This window comes from Trachemys scripta, chromosome 14 (assembly GCF_013100865.1).
Source record: "Trachemys scripta elegans isolate TJP31775 chromosome 14, CAS_Tse_1.0, whole genome shotgun sequence".
Taxonomy (NCBI): domain Eukaryota; kingdom Metazoa; phylum Chordata; order Testudines; family Emydidae; genus Trachemys; species Trachemys scripta.
In genome coordinates, this window is record NC_048311.1 from 27,938,644 (window position 1) to 27,953,110 (window position 14,467).

A 14,467-nucleotide genomic window follows, 5' to 3' on the forward strand; every position below is an offset into this window, starting at 1 on the left:
ATATGCAAAACATAGCTAGCACCACTTATATTTAATCCTCACCTCAAATTTCTGTCTGAGTTCTACATTTCCATCATCATCAGCTTCTGGAATTGGGACATTGTAGTATTCACCTTCTTCTTGGTTAAGCAACTTGTACCTGTGGAACACATGGAAGCGGGGTGACGGGCCAAATTAATTTTACTTCTCATTAAAATATATTTAGTATCGTATATGTGGCCTGTCTGAAAATATAGGATGAAATCCCATCCCTACTTAAGTCAATGGCATCGTTCCCAGTCATGTCAATAGGGCCAGAATTTCAACCACTGTCACAATAGTGTAGTAAAACTATTTTATAAAGCTTAAAGTGGACATGTAATTCATTAAATAAGACAAGGACCCGACAAGATGTTGTTTTGTAAAATCAGTTACTATGTGTTTCTGAGCAGGGTTATATTGACCATGATATATTTACTGTTATATATACTTGCGTATTCAAGATCAATACAACGCCCACATTGCCAAATTCTGCTCTTCGAATTGAGTTTGCAGCACTGGCTAGTTGCAGGAGGAGTTTCACACACAAACTCAAATGCACGTTTTTGCTTTTAGTATTTTAATTTTGGGGGGATTATTTATAATTTAAATGCTCCATGTTTAATTTAATGATCCATGAATTTAAACACAGGAAATTATGCAAAAAACATAAGGAATGTCTTGGGGTTGAAAATATTGCTATGTAACTTTTTAAAACTTCCTCTCTTTCTAGAGCACCTCTTACCATCCACACGCTGGTATTTTCATAAGCTCTGACACCCCAAATGAAAGAGATCCCATGAAATCATTTCTAGTCGTTCGATCCCAGTCCCAAACTTCTATAGATAACCGTCGATCTTTGTCTGTAGGTTTCATTTTACTACAAAAAGGGAAGAAAAAATTAGAAAAAAGTAGGCATGCTTTAAGTTTTCAAAAGTACAATTCAATAAACCACACAGTGCTACATAGATAACATAGCATTACAAAAGGATTGAACTTACAATGTAAATGACTCATTCCAATGTGGGTTTAGAGTGGAACGGATGGTTTTTGTTTTTTGTTTACTTTCATTCTTCGGGTCAGGGATAAGTTTCAGCTTCACATATGGATCTGAAAGTCCATTTGGATCCATAGGGATTAAGTTTTTTGCTTCTCGTACTGCAAATGTAAAATGTATAATGTATTATGCATCTATTCATAGAAGAGAAGTAGCATAATGCTAATTATATAGGACTACAAAACATTAACAACAAAAGAATGTTAAGTCACAGGAAAGAAAAATGTAAATTACTGATTTTAAGCATATTAGAAAATAAAACTAAAAAAACCCCATGCAGATCCACTAATGAGATCAGGTTAGTGGACAAAACTTTGACTGTCGTGGGCTGAGGTTCATTTCTGGATATTTGCTTCTACCCTGAGCATGACAGGAAGAAATGGTCAGTTAGTTAGACAATGCACATAAAACACTGGCACACCACAAAGGTTATTTTCTGCCCATGGTATGATTGTTTAGCAAACAAATCCAATACAAAGAACTTCTAAGTTGGTAACTATTCTATGTGCCTTTATTAACTTGGACAAATAGCAGCTCTGTATTACATTTTGCTGCACTTGCAAAAATGAATAAAAGGAGAATTTAAGAAGTCTGGGAACATAGCAAACAGATGTATTGTTTGTTCAATTTCTGAATCACAAGACCCATCTTATTGCATTCAGCAGCCTACAAGAGTAGGATAGCTTTGCAAATGTTGGTACCTTCCCTTCGAAAAGATGTTAAGTTCCTGTCATGAAACAGAAGGGCTGAGAAGAGTGATTTTTTTAATTCTGTAAGTTTGAAACTGGTTCATATACAACGGAAGGAGATCTTGGATATACTGTAACTGATTTAAGTTCAGAAGCCATTATAAATGCAGTTGGGTAAGCCTGCAATACCTACAAAGCCATTTTGCTTAATGTACTTTTAAAGTAATCTATGTGCTCAATTATCTAACCACAGGGCTGTTTATTTTGGTGCTTAGATAGCCTGTTAACAGGGCCACACAAGTACCTGAATTGCAAACAACAGATTTCACAGGCTATGTGTTGCATTGTGGGTAAGCTGTACACATTTTTCTATCATTGATTATTGGAGAACATACAATGTTAAACTCTTTACAGACTAGATGTTCATGAAGATGTTAGATGAAGCCACAACAAGAATGTGAACAGGCACGTCAGAAACTTAAAACAAGGTTACTATGCTGTTTTAATTATCTCAAGTTGCACATGAAAGTTGTGGTGGCTTCCAATTTTATGATGTTGGGGGGAAACTACAAATGTGCCGATTTTGTACTTTCTAGATTCTGAATCCACTCCCCATATGGTATTGATCCCAAACAGGTGTGTGAGACAGATGAGAACAGTCTACTATAGTCTGCACACGTCCTCGTTCAAGTTGGGGGTCTCACAAGGTCATACCCTGAGAGGTGTCAAGCAACTGCTGACATCAATGGGAACTGATGCATTCATCAGAGGCTCAGCACACCCAGATTTTGGACCATCTGCGACTGCATCAGCAGCAAGCATTAATTAAACAGTCCAGCAGCCACAGCAGAGGAGTGCTTTAAATTGATGAGCAAATGTATTAACTGAAATTCTCCCCTGTGCAGAGAACCTTCACAAGTCCAATGTGCCATGAAAGTCATGCTGTTTTGAGTGTTTAAGTGCGGCTTAAATGACACAGCAGCTTTGCGTTCGCCCTCAGACCAGGGGTGAATTTCACCCTATTGAGAAACTGTCCCCACCCCCACTTTGTGGGGAACTCTAATTAACATTAATGCAGGTTCCATTTGTGGAACAATTGCAGGGCTTGCAACAGAGATCCACAGGACCTATCACAGAAGACAATTTGGGCCTTTCACTTGCAAAGCGTACTGTGGGCTGAATAAGCATATCCAAACCCTAAATATAACCAATGGCTTATTTGTATAAATTTTTGCTCACTGGAGTAGCCTTCTGAGCTACACATTTCACTGTCCTGAGATCTCCATATTCCCCAGAACTGCTCTGACTTATACTCAGTCTGCCTGTGGGCTCCGAAGGGCTATAAGCAGTCAAGAACAGCTGCAGTGCAGCGGTGTTCTGGCCTTGGCTTCTTCTTCTGAGCCTGTCCCTTGGGGTGGCAAGGGATGCTGACGTAGAGCTTTTCTGCCAGTGGTACACCAGCTGAGGGCATTCCTGAGTGCGTTGGGGGGCGAGAGGGGAGGGAGAGCAACTGCTTTTAAGACACTGGAACAGCATAAAGAGGCCTCAGGGTAATGGAGACTTTTGCCTCAAAACTATTAACCTTTATTTCTCGTTTTAAATTTCTAAATTCAATCCATCTGCTTTCAGTGCAGCAGAACAGTCCATTTCCAAGCTCTGCCATATGCACAACAGCATTCCTACCTGATTTCTTCTGAATTCTGATGAATTGAAAACTTGGTGAAATTTTAAAAGGAAATTGCCAGCGATCACCAGAGACAATCATTTAAACTAAAAAGAGCTATTCCTCTCGAACATCACTGGAGTGGCATACCAGTTGAGTTTAAAACAAATTTTCTGACCTGGAAAATCATCCATTTAATGCTAAATGAAATGCCAAGTGACAGAGTCTCAGGTACCGGTTTTAGCGGATACCCATGTATAAGATGAAATATAGTAATACTTCTACAGGGAAATATTGGTAACTGCAAAATCACTAAAGCATCACGTTGATAAATGACTGTTGCTCGAGTTTTTCCTTATATTCAACTGATTTATTAAAGGGAACAAAATCTAATATTTGTAACAGAAATCTGTTTTCAGAATCTGCACTGAGCAAAAAAGGCAAAACAGGAGTACTTATTGTTTTTCAAAACTAAATCCAGAGTGTTTTGGGTTTTGGTCCAAGTTTAACTGAACTCTCAATTTTTGGGATGTAGTTTTTGGGATGTAATTTCTTACCCATCCCTAACATGTACCACTTCTTACAACAGCATTATAGGGACACAGTCAACTTAAAAATCTGACCCCTGACTTTGAACTTATTGTTGTCACAACTGAAACGTAAAATACTAAAAATGAAAGAAGTTAGTGAAGAGGGGGCGGGATATTTTCTTCCCCATTTTGTCTATATATTTGACAATTCTTTTTAATTGCTTCCCCAATGTAGTCAGGAAGAGTGAATTTCACCCCTGTGTACAGGGGTTACACATGACCTATGCAACAGGGCTGCCCAGAGGATTCAGGGAGCCCGGGGCAAAGCAATTTTGGGGGCCTCTTCCATAAAAAAAATATAGTCTACTATAGAAGACTACATTCTCGTGGGGGCTCCTGTGGGGCTCGGGGCAAATTGCCCCACTTGCCCTCCCCTCTGGGCGGCCCTGCTATGCAACACCAAGATGCTATTTGAGGGTTTAAGTGGGACTTCATATGCCTGGTGATGGCTCTCTCTGCTCAGGGGTGAATTTCAACCTCAGTTAGTCAGTTTCCTTTGTATGAGCCTTTTCATACAGCAGAAGAAAGGGGGGAAAACCCATAAAAGATTTTTGGGTGCCAAATTTGAGACACCTTAGAACAGCCTAATTTTCAGAGAGCTGGTGCTCAGCACTTTTTAGATTTCTGGCCCCTTTAAGGAATTTCAGGTTTGGCACCCGAAATTACTAATCGTTTTGGAAAATAGCAAAAACACAATTTTAAAATATCAGTAATTGGCACAACAGAGGTAGCACACGTAGCTGCAGATACAATATTACTTTGACTTCCTTTTCAAAAATGGACTCGATTTTAAGTTGACAGTCTCCCTTTAAGAGTGAAATAATGAAAGAATTGTCAGATAAGGAAAAGCATCCCCAAGAATCCCAATGCTGCAATACTGTAAATGGATCCAGAAAAATGGAGACTCAAAAGGGACTGGCTCTTGTGTTTGGAAATCATCTAGCACATAGCGGGTGCTATAGTAAATAATACTTATGACAAGCACGGAGGCGCAAGGTAGTCAACAAATAAAAATGATGATTCAGAGAAGTTAAGTGACATGCAAAAGTTACACAGTGATTCAATAGCAAATCTGGGAATACAACCCAAGAATCCTGACTCTCAATTCTTTGCTATAGAATGAAAAAAACCAAGTACCTTCTACGGAGCCAGAATCTACACCACAACCTAAGCATTGCTCTGCTCCCTTTCGCCTTTCTTTTGTTTTGAGTAACAACCTCTTGATCAAAATGGGGGAGTGAATAGTGGCTACACAGCTGATGTTGGGAACTGCATTTAAAGCAGGACTCAACTTCACTTGTTTTCGACTTGAACAGTCAAATTTTGTTCCAAAATTTGGCATAACCCTCTTCCAAGTACACTGAATTTTCATGTCATTAAAAAAATCACTAACTTTTCCAGCAAACATGTTTTAAAATTGTCCCTTATTTGAACCTTTGCCCTCAGAGCCTTTTTTTTTTTTTTTGCATTACTCTAGTTGAACCAACAGAATTCTCACTAATTCCAAACCTCACATTCTAAAATGGCATAAATCTCCTCAAAAATTTTAACAAATAAATAAGCCAGAGATTTTCTTAACTTAATCCACCTGTTTCTGTCTTTAACTTTCTGTTTTTAAAAATTAATATTACACTCTCCCATCCGATTTGACAAAATGGTAATACTTTGCTCTGACTGTAGCTAAACTGCACTAACAGGTGTAGAATTTCCTGGTATGCACAACTATTGCATCCCTTTCTTTGCCTTTGTTTGTCGAAACTACTGAAGATACATGCACTGGCTTTAGAGCAAAATAATATAAAACTGCTTAATATGCAACCATTATTTGACCCTAAGTTCGAACTGGGAACTTCTGAAGAAGAATCTTCTGATGTATTCAGTCCAGATGAATGTTTCTTGATTTCTTATAATAAATTAATGTATTTCATAAACTGAAGTTGGGATGCTCTCTCTCTGACCCACCTGCCTGATTAGAAACCTATTTACAGTAACTAAAGCTATCCACCGCAGCAAATATTTATAGTGATTATGTCTGTTCTTGGGTGCTCCTGCTATAGAGATACCTGTTTACACTAGGCTTTCACGCCACCTATTTGCCATTGATGCTACCACCAGTCCAGCTCCAATGCTGATAGCAATAGTGGAAGCTAGTGGCTGCCAAAGTTTTAACCACAATCGTCTGGTGGTTGCCAAAGTTTTAATCGCAATCTTTAACCCAGCTTGGTGCAGATCTAGATGACATAGTGTTAAAAATGCCAGTGGCCACAGAAGCATATTCAGCTCCACCAGTGGGAATGATAGCATCAAAGAGTGGTAGCAAAGGTGGGAAATTTTAGGCAAGAAATGCTAGAGGGGAGACAATCTTTCACTACAGCTGAAAACTCACATTGTGGTCATATATAGGCATATTTTCATTTGACTTGCATACCAAATGTTAACTGCTCTGTGATATCAAATGTGGCAAGAACACATCTATTGAGCTGACTGTATTGTGTTTCTGCTTTGGAATTTAAAAATTGCACATCTTTAGATTTTTAATTTAAATACTTTAATATTAATCATTCAGCTGGTATTGAGATGTTTTACTTTGCAATTACCAGCTGTCAAGCATAGATAAGAATGAAAGCAACACAGGTTAACATGTCACATAATTTCATGTAAGGTCACAATACTATCAACTCATTATTAAATTTACTTACTTAGGGGCTGGAGGTGCAATATTTGGAAAATAACCACGCCCAATAATTGAAACGCTGGGGATACCTTTGTTTTCTAAACATTATCACAAGCTGTGAAGGAATTTATAATTTTGCTGTAGGCTAGAATTTGGTTTTACAGGAGGCCTTTCATTAATAACATATCCCTAAGTGTTTTGTAGAAATTGAGTTACTGTAGATATTGTAACCAAGTGACTTTGTGAATTCAGCCTTAGGTTTCACAGTCATGAATGTTAGAAACTATTTTATCTGGCCAGGACACAGGGATCCTGGAATGTAACCAGAGTCAAGGAAAGGAAATTTTGTTTTAACTTATGTCACAGCATCGTCCAAACACTGAATCACATTGTCAGATTCCGAGTATAAGCTGAAGTACTGCCTAGCACTTGAACCCAAGACTTCCTGGCCTAGATGTTAAAATGGTACCATCTGAGCCACCCAGGCATATTATAATACATTGTTTACTCTCAATATTTATAGAGCTGGAAGAGGACAGCTTTCAGCAGTATCCAGCAGTCAAATGACTTGCAAACCAGCTATGGCACCATTTTCAGAATAGGATGTGTTTTCCTTCTGAAAATAAAGGCGTGATTGTGGTGCATTTACAACTGTGCACTGCTGCTGTCAAATAGAAAACAACATAAACAATGACAGAAAGACACAATACGGATGTCAGAGTAAAGCACGGTGAAAAGCAGAATTATTAGCTAACATGACACAATAGCTCCATTATCCTAAAGTGTTAAAGGTGCTATACAAAGTCAAATAACGATTTTGTTCAGTACCATGTTTGCACAATATATACATTTCAAAGTAGTAAAAAATATAGATTTTTGAATATTGGTCAACTACAAATAAGAAAACTATATGAAATATTTAAAAATGTAAGGGGGTGTGGAATGGGACACTGGGTAAATATCAGATGACAGGTGTATTTGCATATTGTATTTATACTACTTGCTTAAAATGAAAGACAGCGCTTGAGCAGGTAAAATTTTACTTTTTACAATACTTGTACAAGTCACAAGGAAAGCAACAAAAAGGACAGCACAGTCAATTGATCTGCTACTACATTGATTAAATCTCTATTAATCTACAGTACTGGTCTCCAAAGTGGGGTGCACGCAAGAGGATCCTTCGGGGTGCGCGGCAGGAGGAGCGCCGCCGGAGCAGCTCTGCCTTTTTTTTCTCCCCCTCCCTCAGCCCGGGAGTCCGAGCAGCTCTTTTATCCCCCCTCCCTCGGCACTGATGGGGTGCGCAATCAAAAAAGTTTGGAGACCACTGATCTACAGGATCCAAATGCATGCTTACAGCTGATAAAATGGCTGAGAAAACAAACTAACGTGAAAAATAAATGTCCTGTTTAGAAAGGATGGATACAGCACTAGACTGGGAACGAGGAAACCTGAGTTCCAGTTCTGGCTCTGACACTAACCTCCTGCCTCACCCTGGGCAAATCACTTTGCCTCTCTATGCCTGAGTTTCCCCTCATAGTTGATTGTAAGTTCTTTAGAGCAGGAACTGTCTCTTTCCACATGTACGCATTCCACCACCTGGTACAACGGCCTTCTGGAACCTGCCACTAAGGCAATACAAATAAGTAATAATAATGTTTATCAAAATGATGGCATGAAAAACAAAAACAAATCACTCGCCAAATTGTAATTAGGAGCATCTTTTCAATTTGGGGGATAAAAGCTCTGCCGCCCCAACTTCCATCACATACCTCTGCTTTTCTTTACAAGAGAGCTCAAATTAATGAGTTGTATTTTACAGCACCGCCAGACAAAGTTAATAGAGGTGACACTGGAGGGCATAAACTTATTAAATAATTTCAAAGCCATTTACCCATGATACCAGCACAATCACTAAGTGTATAATACGTAAATTCAATAAATGCTTATACAATGCTTTAAATATTTAGAGCACTTAATAAACCCCCACAATACTCCTGTGAGGTAAGCAGTTATAATCCTCATTATATAAATGAGGAAAAGAGCACAATACAGCCCTGATTCTGCAACGTATTTAAGCACATTCTTAAATGCTTTTGTGAACTGGGGCCTAAATGACTTATCCAAAGCCAGCACCAATGTAAAAGCTGAGATTAGATATCAGGAATTCCTCACTCCTAGTTCTGGGTAGAGTATGCAGCCACTCTTATCTTTGTATCTTATCTGCCTGACTAAAACGGTTGTTCGTATGGGCCCCATCATCTCAGGATCTGAGAACCTGGCATAAAATTAATAATACATATTTCTCTTCCTTCCCAGCCAGTGCAACAAACAGCCTGATTAGCTGATAGATTTTTGTCTGTGTGAGCAAGAGAGTGCGTTGTGAGTCTGTGCATGTGAAGAAATTATCAAGGGAAAACTCAGTTGAAATAAGTTTTGCATTTAGTCTGTTCTGTGCTCATTGTTCTCCCTCGCAAGTGTCATGGTATATTGCCAGCCGCTGTGAAATTTCTGTCTCCTGCACTTATGAACCTCCCACTATTGACTGACAGTTTTATTGTTCTAGTAGAAGATAGCTGTCCTGAGGGGAAACGGCTGCAGAGGGAGATGTGATCTCTTAGGTAACAAGGGCCAATCCCGTGGACAGCTTTGACTATCAACACAGACAGAGCCGGCTCTACTGTTTTTGCCACCCCAAGCAGCGTACCGAATTGCGGACGGCGGGGGCAGTCCGTGTGCTGTTAGGGCGGCACGCATGTTTCCGCGGTGGTGGCAATTTGGCGGCAGCGCCTGTCTTCAGCTGGAAGACAGAAGCCGCCAAATTGCCCCCGCGGGCAGCTGAACATAGAAGCTGCCACTGAATTGCCGCCGCCGTGGAAACGCGCGTGCCACCCTAACAGCACACAGACAGCCCCCACCGTCCATGGCGGCAATTTTGCGCACTGCTTGGGGCGGTAAAAACACACGGACTGCCGCTCCTTGCAGATTGCCGCCCCAAGCACCTGCTTGGAATGCTGGTGCCAGAGCCGGCCCTGACACAGAGGCCCTGAACTGGACTCTGAATTTAATGAGAAGTCATTAAGCATTATGGGAAATGAGGAGTCTAATGTTCACATACTAAAATTGTGATAGGACGAGAGCTGTATGCTACAATAAATGAGCAAATTTTATGCTCGTGCTGCATATTCTGAATGCAATACATCAAGTGTCCATTTGGAGGAACTGTGGGACTACAATAAATTTGCAAAGTAAAACAGATAACCTGATGGAATCAGGTCTATTGTAATCAGCATCGGAGCTGGAAAGGAATCATATTAACCTGATCCTGGGTTTGATGTTTACAATTTCTTTTTCTTTTATATATGTTTTTAAATTATTAAAGGAGAAAAAGACGTACAAACCAAAAGGTGCACCATAGGGTACAATCCCATTTATTCAACAATATTTTTAAGAGATTTGCACTGGAAAAATTAGTCATATTTGTCTCATAATATAAATTAAGCCATTGGGCACCTAAACTAAGATACTTTTTGCAACTTGACACATTCTGGATGTGCACACATCCTTTCCTTTGTGTCATATACAGGCATGACATTTTATGGGAAGGGAAGGGAAGATTCAGGCTGCATCAGCCTCTGAGGTTTTCAGAAAAATGAAGCACCTCTTATTGTGATCGGCACTATATGAGATATGAGAACAAACAACCGAACGTCCATACACAAATTAGCTTTCCAGATAGACTATTTTTAAAACAATATTTTAATCGAGCAAGCTATATTTAAATGACACAGTATTTAAAAAATAACATTTTTAGACCTTTTTTTTTTTTTGCCATGCTCCAACTAGGAAAATGGATCAAAATAATAAGAAGCAACACGTCCAAAAGAGCCTAAATCTTGAGAGGTGCAGAGCATTAGCAAATCCAGTGAGAGATGTAGGTGTTCAAACACCACTCAGAATCAGGCCCACAGTCCTTTATGATAGAATCATAGGCCTGGAAGGGACCTCGCAAGGTCATCTAGTCCAGTCCCCTGGCAGGACTAAGTATTATCTCTAGACCATCCCTGACAGGTGTTTCTCTAACCTGCTTTTAAAAATCTCCTGTGATGGAGATTCCACAACCTCCCTAGGCAATTTATTCCAGTGCTTAGCCACCCTGACAGTTAGGAAGTTTTTCCTAATGTCCAACCTAATCTCCCTTGCTGCAATTTAAGCCCATTGCTTCTCATCCTGTTTTCAGAGGTGAAGAACAACGATTTTTCTCCCTCATCCCTGTAACAACCTTTTATGTACTTGAAAACTGTTATGTACCCTCTCAGTCTTCTCTTTTCCAGACTAAACAAACCCAATTTTTTCAATCTTCCTTCATAGGTCATGTTTTCTAGACCTTTAATCATCTTTATTGCTCTATGTAAAGAGATACTACCTCTTGTCTGAAAAGATTACTGCTCCTGCAAGTAACTTAGGCAGCATATATTCACCACCTATTCTCTATACAGGCAAAAGTCCATTCAAATGAATGAAATATCTGCATCACTGACTTCATGACTTTTCAGGGTAGAAATAATGGATATGTTGAATGAGTGCATATACTGTTCCACAATAAGATGCTAACCACATGATACACGTACATGATACATGCTAAGAGCAGTACTTAGTCCATAGAAACATGTCCCATCAATTCTTACTTTAAAAAGTAAACTGAATATATAAAGATAATTTTTTTAAAAAAAGTAAAAAATAGACTTTTCCTGGCATGTCTGTAGTAAGCTGCAGCTTGACAGGAGTTTTGCATCTCTATCTATGCTCCACTTAACAGCTGTTCTTACTGTTGGTTGCTGGACTTCTCCAGGACTGGTGTCAGGATGACCTCAGTGGAGGTCCTCTGTCTCTAGAACTTATTCCTTCTTGTATTCTGCCTTAGTCTAAATTTAGCTTCCTTGCACCAGTCCCCTTCTTCTCTCCATTTAGAGGTATCTGAGGAAAAAGGCACTTGGGAAAATGAAACGTGCGCTGATCCCACTCCTCTCTACAGCCTGCAAGAATAATAGGGCAGTCTGGAAGGCAAGTGGAAGGCTCTGAATGAGACACCAATTGCTTTCTGCAGCCCACCACGTCAGCTCTGTCTGAGAGGACTTTAAAGTTGGGGAAGGGATGGCTCCAGCTTTATGGCAATTTTCTCCATTCTCAGCTGCTCTTTTTCTCTTATCAAATCTTCGTCCATGAGGCAAGGGAAAGATGAAATTTCTCTCTCAACCCTTGAAGAAATGAGCCATTGTTACTATAATTTACTGTAAATGCTGTTGAAATGCCCAGGAGGGCTTAAAATTGGTACATTGCCCTTAACTGAATCATTGCAGTAAGATATTGTATGGTCATTAGCATTCTAAGGACTCAGCAGGACATGAGTGAAATGGGATAAGCGAAGGATGGAGCAGCAGCCTTCAGTATGAATCTCTCAAGCTAAACATAATTTTTTAGCTCAGTATATGTAATTTTATTAATGTGCTGATAGCTTTGGAGCTTGTACAGTTCAGGCCCCTGACAGAAACAATTTCATGACTTTTATTCCTAGAGTCTAATATGAGACAAGTGAGGAGCTGAATAAATGCTATTTGCCCTGTACAGGATGTACACTATTGGAAGGTTTTCATTAAAACTCTGTGAACGCACCTGCTCAGTAATTTTTAACACCGTGTTCTCACCCTAATTCTCTGTGTTCAAACTCTACCTAGGGATGCTTAGCGTGAAACGCAGCAGAATTTTCAGATATTAGTTACTCTGATGCAGAATCATTCTCTGAGGCTTAGATACGGAGCGCTCCCTGGAGAAAAAAATTACTGAATAGTCTTGGCACATGCTGCTGATCTAGGAGGCAGCCTGGACAGCTAGGGGACAGGAGCGTAAGTGCAAGGCTATTTCTTTCCTACTTCTCACTGCAGGAAACACTGAATGGGGAGAAAAAACAACCTTCCAGAAACAATAAAGGAGGAGTTCAAAGATTAACTGGGAAGGAAAAGACATAACTGTCTACTAAACACAGGCTGTTAAAGAAAAAATGTCATTATCTTGCTCCTTCTTGTTTTAAGAGATCTGGCCTATTTGTATTTTTGTCTGCATAATTAGTACCCTTTGACATCTTTTTTCAACTGATCAAGCATTTCTTTTCTTGAGGGAACAGGATGATGATACTTGCACTGAACTGAGAGCGTAAAGAACTACCATCTCCGTGGTCCACCTCTTTGATGGCATCCTATTTTTAACAAGACAGATCATGTTCCTGTAACCGGGGTGTCAGGATGCAGAAGAAATTCCCCTCTCCATTAGAGGCATGATATTTTGTGTGTGGCTAAAACAGAATAAGCCAAATGGAAAATATCCCTAAGAAAATGAATTAAGAGTCGTTTTTGGAGACCACCTCTCAATCGGCATGCACTCTGAGAAAGCCACAGTTTAATTAAAAACAACAAACAAACAAACGCACTTTCTTCTCTCCTTTGTGAGACCCTTTACAAGCTTGAATACTTGAATGATACTAGGAGGAAGTGTTCTGTTTTACAAGGTAATAATAAAGGTCTTGAGATGCTAAATAAGGAGACCAAGAACAATTATCCTGATAAGGGATGAAGATAACTCCCTAGGAGAGTTTGGTAGCTGTGCTAATAGCATCCTTCTTTTATGGGAGCAATATAGGAAAATGTTTAATGGAATACGTATTCTCTCTTGCCTTTCCTGTTCTGCCTGTCACACTTATTGGAGCAGAGTTATGCTGTGGCGGTCAGCAGAATAGTATTTATAAGAACAGAACAGTATTAATAATTCATATTTTAATAATTATCCTTTCCACTTCTCTATGAAGACTTTCATGAAAGAATCCAATAACTGTTTTGCAAACATTAGCTAAAGAGGTCTCACTATTCTACCATGAGAAAGGTAAGCATTTATCCCCGTTTATAGATGGATAAACTGGGATACAATCTTTTCCAACGCCACAAAACAAGCTAGTTATTGAGTTTGAATTAGAACCCAAGAGTGTCTTGGCTCCCAGACGTCTGCTGAGGTTGTGCTTTTCCTCGAACTGCTTACCATGCATCTGACAAGCCTTGCAGCCTGCAAGACTCATCTATTAGCAAGGTTTCTTTTGCTTTATAGTCCTATACTTGTATTCTATTCATGTGAAGAACAAATGCACTTGCAAAACTGCTCCATTGTGACCTTCTATCATAATTATCACATTGAAATGTTTGCCCTATGGAGCTACTTGCAAAACTCAATTATATAATCTAGGGTTACCATACGTCCGGTTTTTCCCGGACATGTCCGGCTTTTCGGCAATCAAACCCCCGTCCGGGGGGAATTGCCAAAAAGCCAAACATGTCCGGGAAAATACCGGCCGGGCACTTCCCCTCCCGCGGCTGCTCTGCTCTCCCCTGACTCTTCGGCTCTGGTTAAGAGCCGAGCTGCCCAAGCGCTACCGGCTTCGGGCAGCCCCCGTGCCTCCAGACCCTGAGCCGCTGGCCGGGCACTTCCCCTCCCGGGCTCCAGCTGCTCTGCTCCGGCGGCGCAGGGTCCAGAGGCAAGGGGGCTGCTCGAAGCCAGAACGCTCGGGCAGCTTGGCTCTTAAACAGAGCTGAAGAGTCAGGGGAGGAGCAGAGCAGCCAGAGCCCGGGAGGGGAAGTGCCTGGCCGGCAGCTCAGGGTCTGGAGGCATGGGGGCTGCCCGAAGCCGGTAGCGCTCAGGTAGCTCGGCTTTAAACAGAGCAGAAGAGTCAAGGTAGGG

General features: G+C 40.3%; 1 protein-coding gene across 2 annotated transcripts in view; it reads right to left on the minus strand.

Moving 5' to 3' along the window:
* Positions 1–14,467, minus strand: part of PRKCA (protein kinase C alpha) — a gene marked incomplete at its 5' end in the record, with an annotated part of 305,495 nt that overhangs the window by 61,148 nt on the left and 229,880 nt on the right. For both annotated transcript variants that reach the window (XM_034790526.1, XM_034790525.1), the window contains 3 exon segments: positions 43–139; positions 764–898; positions 1,020–1,176. In XM_034790526.1, the coding sequence (XP_034646417.1) occupies positions 43–139; positions 764–898; positions 1,020–1,176 (389 nt within the window).